The sequence below is a fragment of the Heteronotia binoei genome, chromosome 2 (assembly GCF_032191835.1).
Source record: "Heteronotia binoei isolate CCM8104 ecotype False Entrance Well chromosome 2, APGP_CSIRO_Hbin_v1, whole genome shotgun sequence".
Lineage (NCBI taxonomy): Eukaryota > Metazoa > Chordata > Lepidosauria > Squamata > Gekkonidae > Heteronotia > Heteronotia binoei.
In genome coordinates, this window is record NC_083224.1 from 57033821 (window position 1) to 57052583 (window position 18763).

The window sequence follows — 18763 nt, forward strand, 5'->3', positions numbered from 1 at the left end:
TTAGCTAATTAAAAACCTCAGTATGGCTCACAGTAAACTTCCATTAATGCAGATGAAACCAGATCCTTGTGTTTACCCTCATTTTAGTTTATACTATAAAGGCTGACATTATTGGCTCTTTAAGCTCAGACTGCCTAGGGGATTTTCATATAGACTGCATGTTACAACAAGACTGCCAGCAAGCCAACAAAGACTTAGACCAAGGGAAGCTGAAGAATAATAAGTACTTGAAAGACACTAAAGCATTCTTTTGATAGCTAATTGCAAGTCAGAGCCAAAACAGAGTATGGGGTCCATGAAGTAACACACAGAAAAAGGAGGTGGTGGCAGCAGAGGAGCACTAATTAAAATAACTGTGTATTCAGCTTTTAAATCTTCAATTACATTTCAGTGAGAATATCTTTTTTAGTTCAAGTTGATTCATTTCCCATCAATTTTGATTATCTCACAGGTCTTCCATACATTTAGTGCCTCACTACCTAAAGAATTCCAGAAATTTAACTTCAAATGCTATTTATTAAAAACAAATAAAAATGAGCTATGCAGATACATATCTCAGGGTAAGCAGGTCCAAGACTAATTGCAACACTTGGGCTGCTACGTCCAATAAGCAGTATGACTTCTGCGCTTTCAATAATTATAGAGAAAGAAGAATTGAAGGGTGCAGATTTTCTTAGTAAGTGTTGCAAGGGCAAGAGAAACCAGCATACGCATTTTCTCCATAACTACTGGACACACAAGAAAGCAATTCAATACTGAATGACAAACTTGCCCATTCATTTAAATATATATATAAGCAAGTTGACAAGAGGCACCATTTATTTCATTTATACCCCACCTTTCAAGTCACCCAGCAAGCTTCCATGGCAGAGTGGGGATCTGAATCTGGAATTCCCATATCTTAGTCCAACACACAAGCTATCAAACCACACTACTCTCTCTTAAGTTAAAGTTATTTACATTGTATACCCTGCCTTTCTCCTCAATGGGGAACTTAAGTGACTTACAGTGTTCTCTTCTTCACCACTGACTTCACAACTCTCTGAAGAGGGTTAGGCTAAAAGTATGTGACTGACACAAGGTCACGCAACAGAGTAGATATTGCATTCACACTACACTAAATAATGCGTTTTGCAACTGTGGTGTCTCAGATCCCAGACCAACAGATTTACTACTACATTGCATTTGTTCTTATTTTACCTTCTTCTAATAGGTGTTCCATATTTTGAGCATTAGTGTAGACATAGAAAATATGTGAATAACATGCCATGTCTTGCCAGTTATTTGAGGTGCCCCTGCAACTTCCCCAGTTCTTCCTGTAACACTCAAGTACCTGTCTTTAGCACTTACTTTGTATTTCTGTTTCCATAGGTCAAAGGATTCAGTTTAAACCTGTCTTGATCAAGTTCAATAGGCCTCCTCCAAACACATTCTTCCCAATCCCTATGGCATGCAGCCCATTTCTTGCAAGTAATGTTTTGTTAAGGAAGTTTAAGCTGTGGTCCTTAAAACTGAATATCTCTTGACACCCTCTCCATAACCAATTCACCCAAAGAATTCTTTTTTATCTTTCTTTAATTCTCCTTAAGAAAGGATTGATAAGAACACCACTTGAGCCCAACAGCCCTTTCACCTTCCTTCATAGATCTCATACAGCTAAGATGGCGCGGTGAGGAGCCTGAGCGCTGAGGCTCCGAGGAAAAATAACAGAAAGAATAAAACCACCACAAAACACTGGAACTGCACAAACGTATAATCTGCTGAACTTACTGAGAGGCGGGTCTGGACAAGTCTGGACCAGTATTGGTGACAAGGGCGCTGAGTGAGGTGCGTTGGAGGTGCCGGAGAGCCGGAGGCTGGGGCCGCCGCAACCGTGGTCTACACTGAATGGTTGGCCGGGCGATTGGGGCGGAGAGCCTGGAAGTGTGGCCTGTGTGGAGCGGAGGCCGCTGGTGGGCAGCATGGAGCGGAGGCCGCCGGTGGGCGGCGAAGTACACGGAGTCGGCTGGAGAGGGTATTGGAAGCCGGCCGAGTGGAGCGTGCGGCAAAGGATGCTGCTTTGTGATTGAGGGGGAGGTTGCTGGAGGCCGGAGGCTGTGACCGCTGTAGCCGCGGACTGAGGCGAGCGGCTCGGTCGGGCAGCTGAGACAGGGAGTTGCGGAGGCAGGGGGGGAGCCGTGCAGAGAGCTGCCACAGCTGGAGCTCGAGCGGGACTGATGCTGTGCTCGGGGCTCAAGCCGTGGGAGAGAGAATGAGGAAGGCACGAAGGGGCAGAGGAGCGAGGACTAGGCTTGGAACAATAAGCTGGTGGATTCAACGCTGAGGAGACCTGCACAAGAACCGGAAGGCTGAGACGCCTGGCCCTGAAGAGGGACAGGGGCTGACCCAGCCCGGCGGTGACCGAGAAGCCACATCAGGCCAGGCGGTGACCAGGAAAGCCACATCAAAGAAATATACGTCGAAAAATCTGATGAGCTGAGACCTATACAGATAACCTGATGAGCTGTGACCTTACCCCCTGCTACCTCTGCACTACCTCTGCACATTACACCTTGATACCTCTGTACTGTACTGCCACTTTAAAGAGATCGAGACCAGCCTATGCTAAACAACTGGCCAGCAACCGAAGATCTACAGCACACTAGCACCTTCTTTTCCGCACTGACACTTTAAAGAGCACTTTAAGAACTGTAGCACACTATCCAGCACTTTAAGAACAGCAGCGCACCAGCACTTAAAATCTGCCTTTCTGCACTTTAAAGAGACTGAGAACATTTAATGCTAAAACCATCTAGCACTTTAAGAACTGCAGCACACCAGCACTTTAAAATCTGCCTTCCTGCACTTTAAAGAGACTGAGAACACTCAATGTTAAAACCACCTAGCACTTTAAGAACCGCAGCATACCACCACTTCCAGCCTTCCAACAAACAAATTACCCGCTGCAATTAGTGACCTCACCCACTTATTATTTATGGTTATTTTTGGGTCTTAAATTGATTTAAAACTTGATTGAATGACTTTATTTAGACCTAAGGGGTTATTTATCCACTAAATTGAGATAAGATAGTTGACCAATTAATTAGAATTGAGGGTGGGGGAAGGGGGCGAACTAAAATAAATTAAAAAAAAATTATAATTATTATTGTTGATTTTCTTCTTTTTTTCTTTAATTGGCTGAGACGACTAGTAGTGGTTAGAAATTTTTAGGTAGAGTGGGCAAAAGGACAGAATACGTTTGTGTAGTTGCTGATTCAAGACAGAGACCCAGACTTCAAAAAATCTTTGGTAAATGATGTCAGGCCAGGGGATTCCAGTGCTCCTGGGGAGGGGAAAGTACAGCGGTGGGAGCAGGCAGTGTGTGAATGGAAGGAGTTCAAGACACAAGAGGGCTCGCTCCCCTTCCAGCCTGTGTCCCATCCCAAGGATGGCAAGTGAGAGGGCCAAGTGGAAACACTCGCCTCCGTCCCTGGTGATGTACAATGCCAGGTCCATAAATAATAAAACCTCAGTCCTGCAAGAATTTTTCATCAGGCAGGACATGGACCTGGCTTGTGTGATGGAGACCTGGGTGCGGGAGGGGGAGACAGTTGCTCTCTCCCAAGTGGCCCCGCCTGGGTTCTCCGTCGTTCACCAGGCCCGGACTAGCGGGCGGGGGGGGGGAGGGGTGGCTTTTTTCATACGGGAGGATTGCTCCTTCAGGAGATTTCCGCCATCAGAGATCAAGGGCGTGGAGTGTGTGGGCCTGGTGTGGGACATTGGGGAGAGTTTGGCAATCTGGCTGGTGTACCGTCCGCCTAACGCACCGGCCAGTGCCCTACCGTCCCTGATGGAGGCTGTAGCAGGCTGGGCATTGGAGCACCCTCGACTTATAGTCCTGGGTAACTTCAATGTCCATGCCGAGGACGCGGCTTCCACTCGGGCGACGGACCTAGTGCTTTCCATGGCAGCACTAGGACTTTCCCAATATGTAACAACGCCCACGCACCAGGCTGGGCACACACTAGACCTGATCTTTGCGGCGGGAGTAGTAGTGGGTCAGATATCTGCCGAGGCAGTGCCATGGTCTGACCACCAGGCCCTGAAGGCCCGTGTGGACTTGCCACCCCTGTCCCGTTTAGGCGGTGAGCAGATTTTGGCTCGCCCGCGTAGTCAGATGGACCCGCTACGGCTTCAAATGGCTATGCGGGATCCCTGGCCCTCCGGCGACTCGTTGGATGAGCTAGTGGAGACCTGGAATAACCGGCTCTCCGAGGCCATCAAAGAAATCGCTCCCCGACGTCCTCTTCATCCTCGATCACGATCCGCTCCGTGGTATACCCCGGAGCTGCGATCGATGAAGCAACGATTAAGACGACTAGAGAGACAATGGCGCCACGCTCGTGACGAAGCTACAAAAACATCATATAGGTCATTTATGCGGACCTATGAGATGGCTATTCGGATTGCAAAGAAGGATCACTTTGCGTCCAGAATCGCATCTGCGACCTCGCGCCCAGCACAACTGTTTAGTATAATTCGGTCATTAACAGAACTGCCGCAGGGCAAACAAAATACTAGAGAATTAGAAATTGGCTGTGAGGCTTTTGCGAGCTTTTTCGCAGATAAAGTCTCGTCGCTCCGACACGACTTACCCGCCATAATTAATAAAGTAGAAGAACTTGGGACACCGAGCACGTCTTCTGGTCCAATTCTGGACTCTTTCGGTCCACTCAGTCTGGAGGAGGTCAACAGGATCCTTGCAGCTGTGCGTCCTACGACCTGTAGGTTAGATCCGTGCCCGTCTTGGCTTATAAAGGCTAGCCAAACGTGGCTGTGTGAACCACTACAGGGCATTATCAACAGGTCCCTGACTGAAGGGATCTTTCCCACACCTCTTAAAGAGGCAGTGGTCCGTCCCCTCTTAAAAAAACCATCGGCAGACCCGGCCATATTGGCAAACTATCGGCCGGTGTCAAACCTTCCCTTTTTGGGTAAGGTCATAGAGCGGGCGATGGCAATTCAGCTGCAGGGATTCCTGGAAGACACTTCTGCACTGGATCCATTCCAGTCCGGCTTTCGGCCAGGTCATGGGACGGAGACAGTTCTGGTCGCTCTCATAGATGACCTCATGCGACAGCTGGATCAGGGCGGCTCTGCGGTGCTGTTGTTATTAGATCTGTCAGCTGCTTTTGACACGGTTGACCATCAGCTACTGACTAGCTGCCTTGCCGATGTGGGGATTCAGGGATCTGCCTTACAGTGGCTGACCTCCTTTCTCCAAGATCGGGGACAAAGGGTGGTGATAGGGGAGGAAGCATCCCAGAGGCACTCTCTTAGTTGTGGGGTGCCGCAGGGAGCGGTCCTATCCCCGATACTATTTAATATCTATATGCGCCCCCTTGCCCAGATTGTCAGGAGGTATGGACTGGGTTGCCATCAATATGCGGATGACACCCAGCTCTATCTACTGATGGGTGGCCAGTCTAACTGTACCCTGGAAAATCTAGACCTGGCGCTACAAGCCGTGGCTTCTTGGCTCAGACTGAGTCGGCTGAAACTGAATCCGACGAAGACGGAGGTTCTCTACCTGGGTCGAGGCGGTCCAGGGGGAGAGATCCAGCTGCCGGCTCTTGACGGGGTACCATTAATACCGGTCCCTAAGGCCAAGAGCTTAGGCGTGCTTCTTGAGTCCTCCCTTACAATGGAGGCCCAGGTAGCAGCCACGGTTAGATCTGCCTTTTTCCATCTTCGGCAAGCGCGGCAGCTGGCTCCTTACCTGGAGCGCAACGACTTAGCAACGGTAATCCATGCTACGGTCACCTCAAGAATAGATCACTGTAATGCTCTCTACCCTGGACGCTAACCCGGAGACTACAACTAGTGCAGAATGCTGCGGCACGACTGTTAATGGGGCTGCCGCGATGGGAGCACATTCAGCCAGTGCTGAGGGAGCTGCACTGGTTGCCTGTTGTGTACCGAGTTCGCTTCAAGGTATTGGTATTAACCTTCAAAGCCCTTTATGGTCAGGGACCTGCCTATCTACAGGACCGCCTTTCCCCATATATCCCCCAGAGAGCACTGCGATCAGGGACAAAAAATCTGTTGTCTGCCCCTGGCCCAAAAGAAGCCAGGCGGTGTGTGACGAGATCCAGGGCTTTTTCGGTGGCAGCACCAGAACTTTGGAACACCCTTCCAGAAGCCATAAGGGCCCTGCGGGATTTGTCTGCGTTCCGCAGGGCCTGTAAGACCGAATTATTTAAACAGGCTTTTGCGGTTTGAAAAAGGGCTGCCACCGGACATCTTACAGAATGCTGGCAATCACAGTCGAGAATTCGATACCGCCTATATTGTACTGAAATAGCGCCATAGAATGGTTTTAAAGTTGATATATGTAAATTATGGTTTTATATGTTTTATGGATTTGGGAGTTGGGAGTGAGCAGTGAAGTGGCCAAATTTGCGGATGACACTAAATTGTTCAGGGTGGTGAGAACCAGAGAGGATTGTGAGGAACTCCAAAGGGATCTGTTGAGGCTGGGTGAGTGGGCGTCAACGTGGCAGATGCGGTTCAATGTGGCCAAGTGCAAAGTAATGCACATTGGGGCCAAGAATCCCAGCTACAAATACAAGTTGATGGGGTGTGAACTGGCAGAGACAGACCAAGAGAGAGATCTTGGGGTCATGGTAGATAATTCACTGAAAATGTCAAGACAGTGTGCGTTTGCAATAAAAAAGGCCAACGCCATGCTGGGAATTATTAGGAAGGGAATTGAAAACAAATCAGCCAGTATCATAATGCCTCTGTATAAATCGATGGTGCGGTCTCATTTGGAGTACTGTGTGCAGTTCTGGTCGCCGCACCTCAAAAAGGATATTATAGCATTGGAGAAAGTTCAGAAAAGGGCAACTAAAATGATTAAAGGGCTGGAACACCTTCCCTATGAAGAAAGGTTGAAACGCTTAGGGCTCTTTAGCTTGGAGAAACGTCGACTGAGGGGTGACATGATAGAAGTTTACAAGATAATGCATGGGATGGAGAAAGTAGAGAAAGAAGTACTTTTCTCCCTTTCTCACAATACAAGAACTCGTGGGCATTCGACTGAGCAGACAGGTTAAAACGGATAAAAGGAAGTACTTTTTCACCCAAAGGGTGATTAACATGTGGAATTCACTGCCACAGGAGGTGGTGACGTCCACAAGCATAGCCACCTTCAAGAAGGGGTTAGATAAAAATATGGAGCAGAGGTCCATCAGTGGCTATTAGCCACAGTGTGTGTGTGTGTGTATATATATATATATATATATATATATATATTTGGCCGCTGTGTGACACAGAATGTTGGACTGGATGGGCCATTGGCCTGATCTAACATGGCTTCTCTTATTTTCTTATGGATTGATTGTATTTATGATGTTGTGAGCCGCCCTGAGTCCGCTTCCGGAGAGGGCGGGATATAAATGGAAATTAATAAATAAATAATAAATAAATAGGCAGTGGCAATATGCTCACAGCTGTGCCTGGCAGCATCATTCAATCTTACATGGTTATGCATGAAGGGATAATGATCAGTGAGTTTGATGAAGTCTTGCCATCTTGTCTGTTATGTCCCAGAGAGACAGTACATACCATAAGCCAACAGGTCTGGACAGCATACAGCTGCCTCCATACCTCTCAGTATGAGCTCACCAACCACTATGACCCATCATTGTCTGCAGGTGGTGGCTGAATCACCTCTGCCCTTGAGGAGGCTGTGTTCCTTTTCATAAGGTGTAGCCTTCTGTAGATTTTCTCCATCATGATACTCACTGATTCTTTTTGGAAAGCCCTGAAAGTGTTTTTTTTGAAGTCTGACTGCTTCAGAATATCTTTTGACTTTCCTGAGCCATTCTCTTCCATACAGGTCCTATCCCATACTGATCCTCCTCATTCTTGACAGTCTCTGCTTGCTCTTGTTCTTACTGCAGCATCCTTGTGTCCTGTGCAAGAGCATGGAAACTTGCTCCTCAAGCCCTATTACCTTTTCCCCAAACTAAACAACCAGTATACACTTGTAGCAGCTGTAGTCTGTGATGCCTTCAGGCAAGAAAACACTGCACACACCTTACAGATCACCATCAGAGTCCTCACTTTCCATTTTCTTACCTCCTGCTGATGTTCAACATCTATTTCTACTGCTAGAGAGGATCTTTGCTTCCTCTCTCCCTTTGTTGAAAGTTGTAACTGAAAATTTAATACAAATTTATACCATCGAAAGTTGTCTCAAACTCCTGTGATGTCTTTAAGTGATGTGGGTTTTCCAGAACAATTAGATTTCTCATTACCCCATGCCCTAAATATTTTCTGATTTAGCATGTTTATTTTGACTTGATCTATTTCAACAAAAATTAGATTAAAAGTCACTGAAGCACCTCATCACTTGCAGTACTTGTTAGTTCCATATCAGACTGGAGATTACAATACCCCTTCGACTATATGAGAGGAGACATATACCGTATATACTCGAGTATAAGCCGAGTTTTTCTGCCCAAATTTTGGGCAGAAAAACCCCCTCCTCGGCTTATACTCGAGTCACTATTCTATCCAGCCTCCCCTCCCCGGCAGGGCTCCGGAGCGTCGCGCATACCTTCCGGCCAGTCCCAGCTCGGGGCGGGGGAAGCGGCGTCCGACCCTCGCCTGCTCGAGGCTTCTCCTGCTGCTCCACATGCCACGGGCAGCAGCAGGAAGCAGAAGGCGGCGGCGGGCAGCAGGAGGAGGAGGAGGCGGCGTTGTGCGCCCAGTGGCCGCATTCCCGCGCTCGGCAGCAGCGCCCTGGTCCGGCCTTGGCGGCGAGGGAGGGGGGGAGAAAGAGAGAGGCTTCGTGCGCGCGCCCCCTCTGGGGCACTGACGGGGGAGGCGCTGATGCCCTCTTCCTTCGGGCAGCTGGCGGCTTCCTACTGCAGAAGCCTCCCCCCTCCCTCCCTCCCCTGTCGGGGGGAGACGCCTGCGCTGGGTTCCCAAACGTGAAAGTCGGGGATGACGTGTGTGTGGTACAGGGAAAGAAGGGGACGGGGGGGGCGCCCGGCTGCTGTGCCATTGAGAGCCGCGCTGATTCAGAAAAAAAGAGGCCCTCCTTTCCCTCCCTCCCTTTCCTCCCTCTGCACGCGCCTAGGTTGCCTAAATCAGCGGGCTGGGGAGGCCCTCCCCCTATCGGAACGAGGCAGGGGAATGCAGCAATCAAGGTGTCTTTGTGCCGCTGGTGGGAAGCGCGGAGGGGAGGGGGCGGGAGGCCAGCAGAGCGGGTTTGGCGCACGTGCTGACGTGCATCGACCCGGGTGTCTGTGGCGGAGGAACCGACCGACCGGGCGCCTGCGACGACGCGGCTGCGTTGGACTGCCAGACCCTGGGTGCGTTGGAGAGGCGAACCGGTTAGGCACGCCGAGGCAGCGTGAGGGGGAGGCGGGCCGACGACCGGCCATCCCGTCAGGTCAGGAATGGAGGGGGGTCACAGGGATCAGGAGGAGGGGGGAAGGCTGATGCGTTTTACAAGTCAAAAAATGGGAGACCCCCTCCCCACGAAGGGCTTGCTCTAAAACAAGGGCATGTATGCGTCTGTTCTGTTTCTGTTCTAATTTTATCTCCCCCCCCCCCTCAAAAAAGTGTAAATAATAATAATAATGTAGATTTTAGAACTGGAAATATTCAGCCTTTGGTGAGCCAGGATCAGGACCGGTGTTTCCTGTAAGGTGAGTTAGCGTGAGCTGGTTCACAGATAGTTAGCCTCTGGCTCACACATTTTTGTCTTAGCTCAGGAAGTATTACCCCAGAGCACACTCATTTATGCAGTAGCTCACAACTTTAATGCCAGTAGCTCTCAAAGTAGAATTCTTGCTCACAGGACTTTGCAGCTTAGAGGGAACGCTGATCAGGACCACTCTCCAGCAAGACTTTGGTGGGGCTTTTTTCCTCTGAAGCTTTGAGTAAAGAGCAATGCTGTTAGGCATTGTGGGGGTGTGGGGGCCAGTGTTCCAAGTGCAGAATGTAGCACTGTTTAGAGTCGCACTGGATCAAGGAGTATCCATCTCATGTTCAGCATCCTGTTTCCACCAATGACCAGGAAAATCCAGCCAGGAAGCCCACAACCTGGAGCCCACAACCACACACATAGGCTTATACTCGAGTCAATAAGTTTTCCCAGATTTTTGGGGTAAAATTAGAAGCCTCGGCTTATATTCGGGTCGGCTTATACTCGAGTATATACGGTATATCAGACTTTTCACAATTTAATTGCTTCAATTTGGATGATTATATGCATTTGTCCCAATGTTGACAAATTAATTAAATTCAAAAGGGAAAACTGGGTTTGGAATGTAAGCCATTTTGAGGCTCCTTAAGGTAGAGAAAAGTGGGATATAAAACCTAATCTTATTTTTAAACTATTTTTAATTTAGAATGTTTTATGACAATTATAATGATAGTTATAATAGTCTTCCTAGCTTTACTATGTCAGTTATGTGCCACCAAGTCACTTCCAACTGATGGTGACCCTGGCAGGGCTTTTTTAGTAGAAAAAGCCCAGTAGGGACTTATTTGCATATTAGGCCATACCACTGACATCGCCATAGTTTCTCACAGGAATTTTTTTGGTAGAAAATGCCAAGCAGATACTCATTTTTATATTAGGCCACATCACCTGATGCCAAGCCAGACGGAACTGCGTTCCTGTGTGTTCCTGCTCAAAAAAAGCCCTGGACTCTGGGAATGAATAACCTCCAAAATGTCATTAACAATCTTGCTCAGGTCTTGCAAAGCAAAATGAGATCATTTCTGACTCTGGGGTGACATCGCATCACGATGTTTTTATGGCATACTTTTTACGGGGTAGTTTGGCATTGCCTCAAGTCAATTCATATCATGGTAGAGTTTTGCGACATCTTTTCCAGTGAATATTCTTTATCTTCTTTTCCAGTTAATTTTATCTTCTCATGATGTGACCAATGTACAGTAGCCTCCTATTAGGTTTCAGGGAGAATTTGCCATATTAGTTTCCAGGCTTTGTATGATCCACTTGTTTGTCTTTTTGGTAGTCCTTAGAAGAAGAAGAAGAAGATATTGGATTTATATCCCGCCCTCCACTCCGAAGAGTCTCAGAGTGGTTCACAATCTCCTTTACCTTCATCCCCCACAACAGACACCCTGTGAGGTGGGTGGGGCTGGAGAGGGCTCTCACAGCAGCCGCCCTTTCAAGGACAACCTCTGCCAGGGCTATGGCTGACCCAAGGCCATGCTAGCAGGTGCAAGTGGAGGAGTGGGGAATCAAACCCAGTTCTCCCAGATAAGAGTCCGCACATTTAACCACTACACCAAACTGGCTTAGTATCTGGAAAATTCCTTCAATGCCACATTTTAAATATATCAATATTCTTCCTTCTCAGTTTCCCACCCATACATAGTGGAAAATACCATAGTATGGATTATTTTGATTTTGGTGTCCAACAGCACTCTTCTAGTTCCTTTATGGCTGCCCTTCCAAGTCTCAATTTCCTTCTCATTTATTGGCTGCAGTCTCTTTTGGAGCCTAAATGTCTGTATGTTAATAGGCAATGCAATTTGTACTGTCCAAATGAATACAAACTAACCTGTGGGAACAGGATCTCACTAAGTTTGTCTTGATGTTTACAGAGAAGTTCTCTCCACTATCTTTTTGCCTGATTTTCACACACACCCTTTTAACCGGCAAAGATTAAAAAGATACACTCAAATTAGGTGTACCAGTGGTTTGCCCATATTAAATCTGATGTAGTTGAATTTAAGACAGTTAGTGGAGATAAAAGAACAAAATGTTTACATAGAGCAGGAACAAAATGTTTACGTAGAGCACATCCCCTTGGGGGACCCTATTTGGGTGGGAGACATATTAAAGTTTTAAATACAAAAACCTGAAGTGAATAATATTTGGAGGAAACTGAAGAGCAGTTTTAAATACAAGACACCTCTTCCTTATTTTAATGTGAAAGAAGTCTTTTGTTATTTTAAAACAAGAAGTCTTATCACTTGTATGTCATGGGAGTTTCCAGTGTGGGAATAGCAAATTAATCCATACTGATCATTATGGTGGTGGCAAATTTGGAAAACACTGTAAAATGTTCAATGCTGGTTGCCTTTATCAGTGCTGTTACTTCAGTGTTTTGTTCTAATGTGCTCTTCAAAAAAAAAAATCAAATCTCAGATAACAATAAAGAAAGAAAGTCACTAGAATATACCAGAAAATCAGCTCCAGAAGCACTGGGTTCTTTTTCTGCATCATGCTGGTAAAAATGACACATTGACAACTATACTGGTTGTCCCCCCACTCAAATCAAGAGTTGTCATTAAATGTCATTTAAATTTGGATGGGCAGCCATGTTGGCCTGAAGCAACAATAAAGTTAGAGTTCAGTGGCAACAACTTGGGGTGCATTCACTATACTAAATAATGCATTTTGCAAATGGATTTTTACTGTGTAAGAACAGCAAAAATTCAGTTGCAAAACGTGTAGTATGAATGCACCCTTTGTTGATCTTAAAGGTGCCACTGAACTCTAGCTTTGTTCTGTCTTTTATATTTGGTACTGTTCCTATAACATAGTTTGTTTTTAGTAAACTTTATTTTTGGTAGGAAATGGATTCGTATTATTTGGATCCAGGTAATATGAAAATGGTACTATCTAATATAGCTACAGAAGATATTTAAAATGTGGGAAAGCAGGTTTCTTTTTGAATTGTTTTCATGGTTTCTGTTTTCAGAATAACTATGTTTAACTAGAAATGCTGTGACATTCTGTAAATATATAAATTAATGAACAACCGCAGGATGCCAGGGATGTTTTATGACTGTTGGTGCTATTTAAAAAAACCAGTTTCAACCTGCAGATTGTAGGATCGTGAGTTCTTTGTACAGCTCAGGTGCCACAAAGATACATAAAGAGTCAACTGACACATGGGTCAATATTTCAGCTCTTTAAAACAGAAAGAGGCCTTCCTTGGGTCAAAGTACAAAATTAGAAATGCTTAACAATTGATAAAAGAGCAAGCAATTTCCATTGTTCCTGTTCTGAGACAAGCAGTTAAGACAGCTGTATGCATTTCAGAGTCACTGCACAAGTCTGCCCTCTCACATTCTGTTTCCTAAAGCCTAATCTGTCTGTTTTCAGTAGTCCTTACATGTTGTTATAAACATTGCCCATTTGTTAATCCGGTCCGTATGCAGCCATGTGGAGCCTACAGCCTGAGCACCTGTGCAGATCAGCAAATTGGAGGATTAGAGCCTCTTGCTCAACAAAGGGAACAAATGGAGTCTATGGTAAAGCTTTCTGAACAACTTGAGCTCAGCAGGAAAGACAGCATTACAGGCCGAAGATTTCAGATGAACTATTTTACATGTTTACATTTTGGAAGGCTATGTGCTAGTTTTCAAAATGCATTTGATATTGCTTATTTTAAAACTGGGTTTTCCAACACAATGGAAGTCAAAATAATATTATGTATTGGTTTATGGTGCTTTGGTGCCAACAGTGTCATAAAGTCCTATGAAATACTGCCATTTTAAATGTTTGTAAATGGGGAAGTAAGTTGTCAAATATGCCACTGTAGGTTGCAATTCTAAGCACAATTCTAGCAATAGATTACGTTGAACTAATTAGGATCTACTGCCCGGTAGGGTTGCCAACAACTTGGGGGGAAATATCCTGTCCCTCTAATTCAGGCTGGATGTGTAGAAATGTGCAGGAGAGGCTTCTTGTGGTATGGAGGTAAATATAGCATTACCTGGTAAATAACATAGAATTAAACCTATGTTAATATGGAACATTTTTTTCTCCAGGCTGCTGACAACCCTACTTTCAAGCAAACATGCTGAGGCTGTAACTTCTTTTATTTCTCTAGGTTCTGATTAACTTGGATGTTAGCAAGGGTTTTAATACAGTTGCTATTTCTAATATATTGTATTTTAAAATTTGTTGTCTTAATATCTCATTGTCTACAAATTTGAATATTCAAACAGAAGAGTAGTGTGGAAATACAATAAATAAGAATGGGTTTCACATTCTTATTTGGTACTGTGATGTAATGTACATGGCTGCATGTTTGGTTAAGCATTCTGGCTAGTGAGAAACATCAAATGTATTTTAATATGTTTAAGAATTCTCTGTTGGTGGTACAGGGAGTAGTCATAAGCAGATCTACTTGGAGGTATCATTTTACTCAGTGAGACTTACTCTCAGGAAAGTATACTTAGTATTGCAACCACAGTTTACTAGAGGAGAAGATATGGAATCTAGTTCTTTGTAGGACATAATGTGAGAGTCATGGTGTATTGAAGGAATCAAGATAAGATTGATTTAAACAAGTTATTTACATAACAACTGATTATTTAGATACTATTTTGTTTCCATAACTATAACATCATTCGTTTAACTTTGAACGGAGTCTTTGTACAAATGCACAGGGTATGTTTCATACATATTTAATAATTTTGATTTTGAATACATATTTAATAATAGAATATGATATGCAGTTTATTGCTCATTTTACAAAATAGCCCATTCTAGGAAAAGGGGTTTTCTTTTCATCACTCATCCAGCAGCACAACAGTTCATATATTATGGTTTGATGCCAGCTGCCAGGGATCAGCAAGCCACCACAGTGGTGCCCCAAAGATTTAGAAACCTTTTGCTTCTAATCTGCCCAATAACTGCCACCAGCCCCCCCCCCCAGCCCCCCGCTTTTAGGATAGCAGTGGGCAGTAAATATGGCAAAGGAGAAGAGGCAGGGTAAAGAGAAAGGAATCCTGGAACTGAAATACCTTCTAGTGTTGATTCCAACTAGCACATGTCTACAGAAACCTGTCATGGCTGCTGTATGCAAGAGAGACACTATTTGGGGTCATGAGCATATAAAGTACTATAGCTCAGTTCTACTGTGATTGGCTGAAAAAAGGAGGTTAGCTCTTTTTGCCAGAAGTATATGTTTAGGACTAGCTAGCAAGCAAGCAAGCCCTTGACTCTGCAAGTGATAGAGTACTCAATAATGAAGCATCACAGTCCTGTCAACAAAACAATTAAAAAGGGTAAGAGGCAAGTGAGCTGAGTGAGGATGACAGCTAGACATGAGTCTAGTAGCATCTAAACCAACAAGATTTTCAGGGCATGACTTTCGAGAGTCCAACCTCCCTTTGATGAGATATGACAAGCTTTGACTCTCGAAAGCTTGCATCCTGAAAATCTTGTTGGTCTCTAAGGTGCTACTGGACTTGTATCTAGCTGTTCTACAGTAAACCAACACAGCTACCTTCTGAAAGTGTGCAAGTTCAGCAGTAGGGTAAAGAAGCTACAACTCTGACCCTTTGGTCCTTTATTCAGTAACTGCACAGCAGCTTCAAATGCCTTTGCTTCCAGTTAAAAGCCATTTAAAGACATCTGAGATATAGGGTGGAAAATTTTCAGCAATGGAAAAGATTTATTGTTTTATAACATTAAAGACAATTAATTAATTCCAATACAATATTAGGTAAGACTCAGTTTCAAAGTTTTAATTAATGTCAGACAATTATCTTCAGGAATTGTGTGAGAGACTAAATGTATGTTTAACATCTATGTATATATGGAGCTGATGAATCCCTCTGAAGAATTTTCAAATCTCTGAGCAGAACAGAACAATGTTCAGTTTATAAAAAATTCAAGCAAATGCTTTTACTGAAGTATATATTACTGTAAAGTTTATCTTGAAAGAGATATTTGTAGACAGGAGTAGGCAACAAAAAAAACACACAAAGGGAAGTGAAAAGCACAAAAAGACCACAAGGTAAAAAGATTTTTCTAACATGAGAAATCTGGATCAAATGTGTTTAGAACAACTAGATAAGCTATATGACCAGGGAACAACTAGATAAGCTACATGATCAGGGAAGAGCTATATAAGCTACATGACCAGTTCTAGCAATTTTATTTACAATTCACCACGCCAGGTTGTATACATACAATTTGGAATGAGGCTGCAGTATGAGAAGAAAAATATTTAACATTTCCCCCCACAAATTCTTGCCTCCCTGCCCCCCACCAAGCTATGTTAACTCCTGTAGGAGGGAAACCAGGTTTCATAAAAAAGTTAACAGCAGTGGGGGGCGAGCAACTTTGGAAACATCATTGGGGGGGAGGAAGGGTTTAACTAGGAACCTTTGCTTGAAGTCCTTAGATTGAAATACTGCTATCGGTCAAATGTTATCATATTTTGTAATTGTCTGATTGACTGATGGAATAGTTCTATCATACTTGTAATCGGCTTTGAGTTCCAGTGAACAAGTCATAAATGAAAGTAATGATAAATGAAAATAATAAATAATAATAAACCCCCTTGCCCAAGCAGTGGAGTCACAGTCCAATTTTGTGTGCCCCACAGCTGCTTTAAAAGTAAGGCTCCATGAATCCCAATCACAGTTTGTGCCTCATTTAATTATGCTCCAAGACTGCAATTATGTGATCACTTAGGAAGTATGCCATATTGAAGCTAGTGGGACTTGCTTCTAGATAAATATGAATCAAGCTGCATGTCTGTCTTAAGAGAAAATAATTTATCAACTAGGCTGGAAGCCAAAGAACTGCTCAACTAGTTCTGTGTACCCAAAGGGCAATTTCTGAAAAAGCAGACCTCCCCATGTCAAATTGTATACAGCTTTTCAGTCTGAAGGGACTGTGAGTTTGCAATATGATCTGCTCTTCAAATAAAAATGTTATATTAAAGAAAAATGCCAACAATCCTATTGGACATGCCCAATCACATAGGCGCTTCTGATTTTTTTTTTTAATCCAGTTCTAAGTTATAGAATTCTAGTTCCTCATATGTTTTGAAAGCTGCACTGTCTTAACGAAAGTAAGGCATAAACATGAGCTATTGAGATTCTTCAAAGCATTTAATAATTATAAAAAACAGGACAATTAAATATCTTTTACTGGCCCTTCTGCTGGTGTGCAAGTATATGAAAATCAAAAAGCAAAGCTCAAAACCAAGCACACTCTTACATTAACATCCCATTAACAGGTATCAAGTTGCACATTTTACATTATTCTCCAGCATCTACATGCAAAGACTGTCCACACAACAGAAAAGAAGCACAGAAGATCAGTGTCGGACCAGCCAAAGGAAACAGCATCCTGACTGGAGCAGTTAGCTCAAATAGTGCACCCACACAAGGATCCTACTTTAGATGAGAACACAAAGGATCCTGTCCTAGCTGATATGTGGAATGGCTTTTTTGGTCACTTAATAGTCAATACAAAAGCAACACAGCTAAAGAACAAGAAAGCAAACTAATCAATTACTCATACTATGGTTCAGTGTTTAGTTGAAAATCCTGTACACTGCACATAAATTCTACAATCATTAGATTCCCCCCCCCCCTTCCTATTATGCAGACAGGAAATGGAGGTCCCAAGGAAAATAAAGGGAGTGTTGGGGAAAGTGACATCCTACTACTGTAAATTAACCATGATACAGCGGTGCTCCCAAGTAACACTGCACAAGTTCTAAAAGTGTACGATCAAGATCACTATGCAGATCGGTTATCCTTTAATCAACCTTGTCCTAATAACCAAGATAGCTAACTACAGTAAAAGTGGATTCCCCGCCCTCTTTCAAGGCATGAAGCAGTCATTCTACTTCGTGTTAGTTGTTGCTAGTATGGTGCCAAGGTGACAGCCATTATCTGCATCATGTTAAGGTGTGAAGTTTAAATACACTACACGCGTTCTTCAAGTGTAACAAAATACCGACCATATATACGGATGCAGTGTAATATAAAGCAACAGTTTAACCCCTGCTTAAAATCATTAACATGACCGTCAGTCAAAAGAAGCCTTTGCCGCAAGCACAACGTGTATGTGAGCGATCTCAATCGCCTCGGTGAGGACGCACAGACTGTTTATGGAGAGGCTGGGAGTGAACTAAGCTTCTTCTCCACCACGGTCGCCCAAAGCCGCTCATTAACCACAACCCTATTATCTTTCCCCCTCCCCTCTTTTGTCCCTCTCTCAATTTCACGGCATTCCCTCCACCCCCGGAAAAGCCTATGCTTGACTAAGAGAAGCTCATGAACAGATCTATTCTCGTTCAGAGCCCAAAAGGGCCCCTGAAAGTTTCCCTGGACTTTTCTTTTCTCCTCTTCATGTTACTTAGGCGCGAACCCGCCAGCGCGGAATGGCGGCTGAGGCGCCTCTCTACTTTCCGTACTGCTTGGGGCCCAACCCTGCGCTCCACCCAACTCAACAGGTAGAAAGGCAGGAAAGGCACCCCTGAAGTTACTGGCTGAATCTGACGGCCGAACTCACCTTTCCGCCATGTCCCTGTTCGGGCCGCGCCGCCCGGGCTTTCCTCCTTGTGCCCCTCGGGCTGAGGGAAAGCTGTTGCTCCAGAAAGCTACAGGATCAGGATATGAAACCCGATCCCGCCTGCCGCTGCAGCCCCTCCCGGCTTCGGGTGGAGTGAGCCAGGCGGGACCCGCTCTCCAGTCCCTCTGGTGGGGAAACCCAGCTCGAGCTTGCAAGCGGAGTCTGCAATGGGAAGAGGCTGGAGGTTAGGAGTTAGCAAGCGGCAGTTCAGTAGAGTAGGATACAGTGTGTGTGTGTGTGTGGGAAGGGTGGTGTTATTACTGAGCTGTAAAATTCAAATGTAATTAAGAAGTGCCTTGTACTCTCGTTGTCTGATTAAGTATGCTTGCACACGAAAGCTGACACCTTGAATAAAACTTTGTCTTCAAAGGGCTACTGGAGTTTGTT

At 44.7% G+C, this 18763-nt stretch overlaps 1 protein-coding gene across 1 annotated transcript in view; it reads right to left on the minus strand.

Moving 5' to 3' along the window:
- Positions 1-18554, minus strand: part of LOC132566227 (rho GTPase-activating protein 39-like) — a 118254-nt gene extending 99700 nt beyond the window's left edge. The window contains exon 1 of the mRNA XM_060231031.1: positions 18317-18554. Coding sequence (XP_060087014.1) covers positions 18317-18327 — 11 coding nt within the window. The 5' untranslated portion in view covers positions 18328-18554. The remainder of the gene's footprint in view (positions 1-18316) is intronic.
- Between the last annotated feature and the right edge of the window lie 209 nt (positions 18555-18763).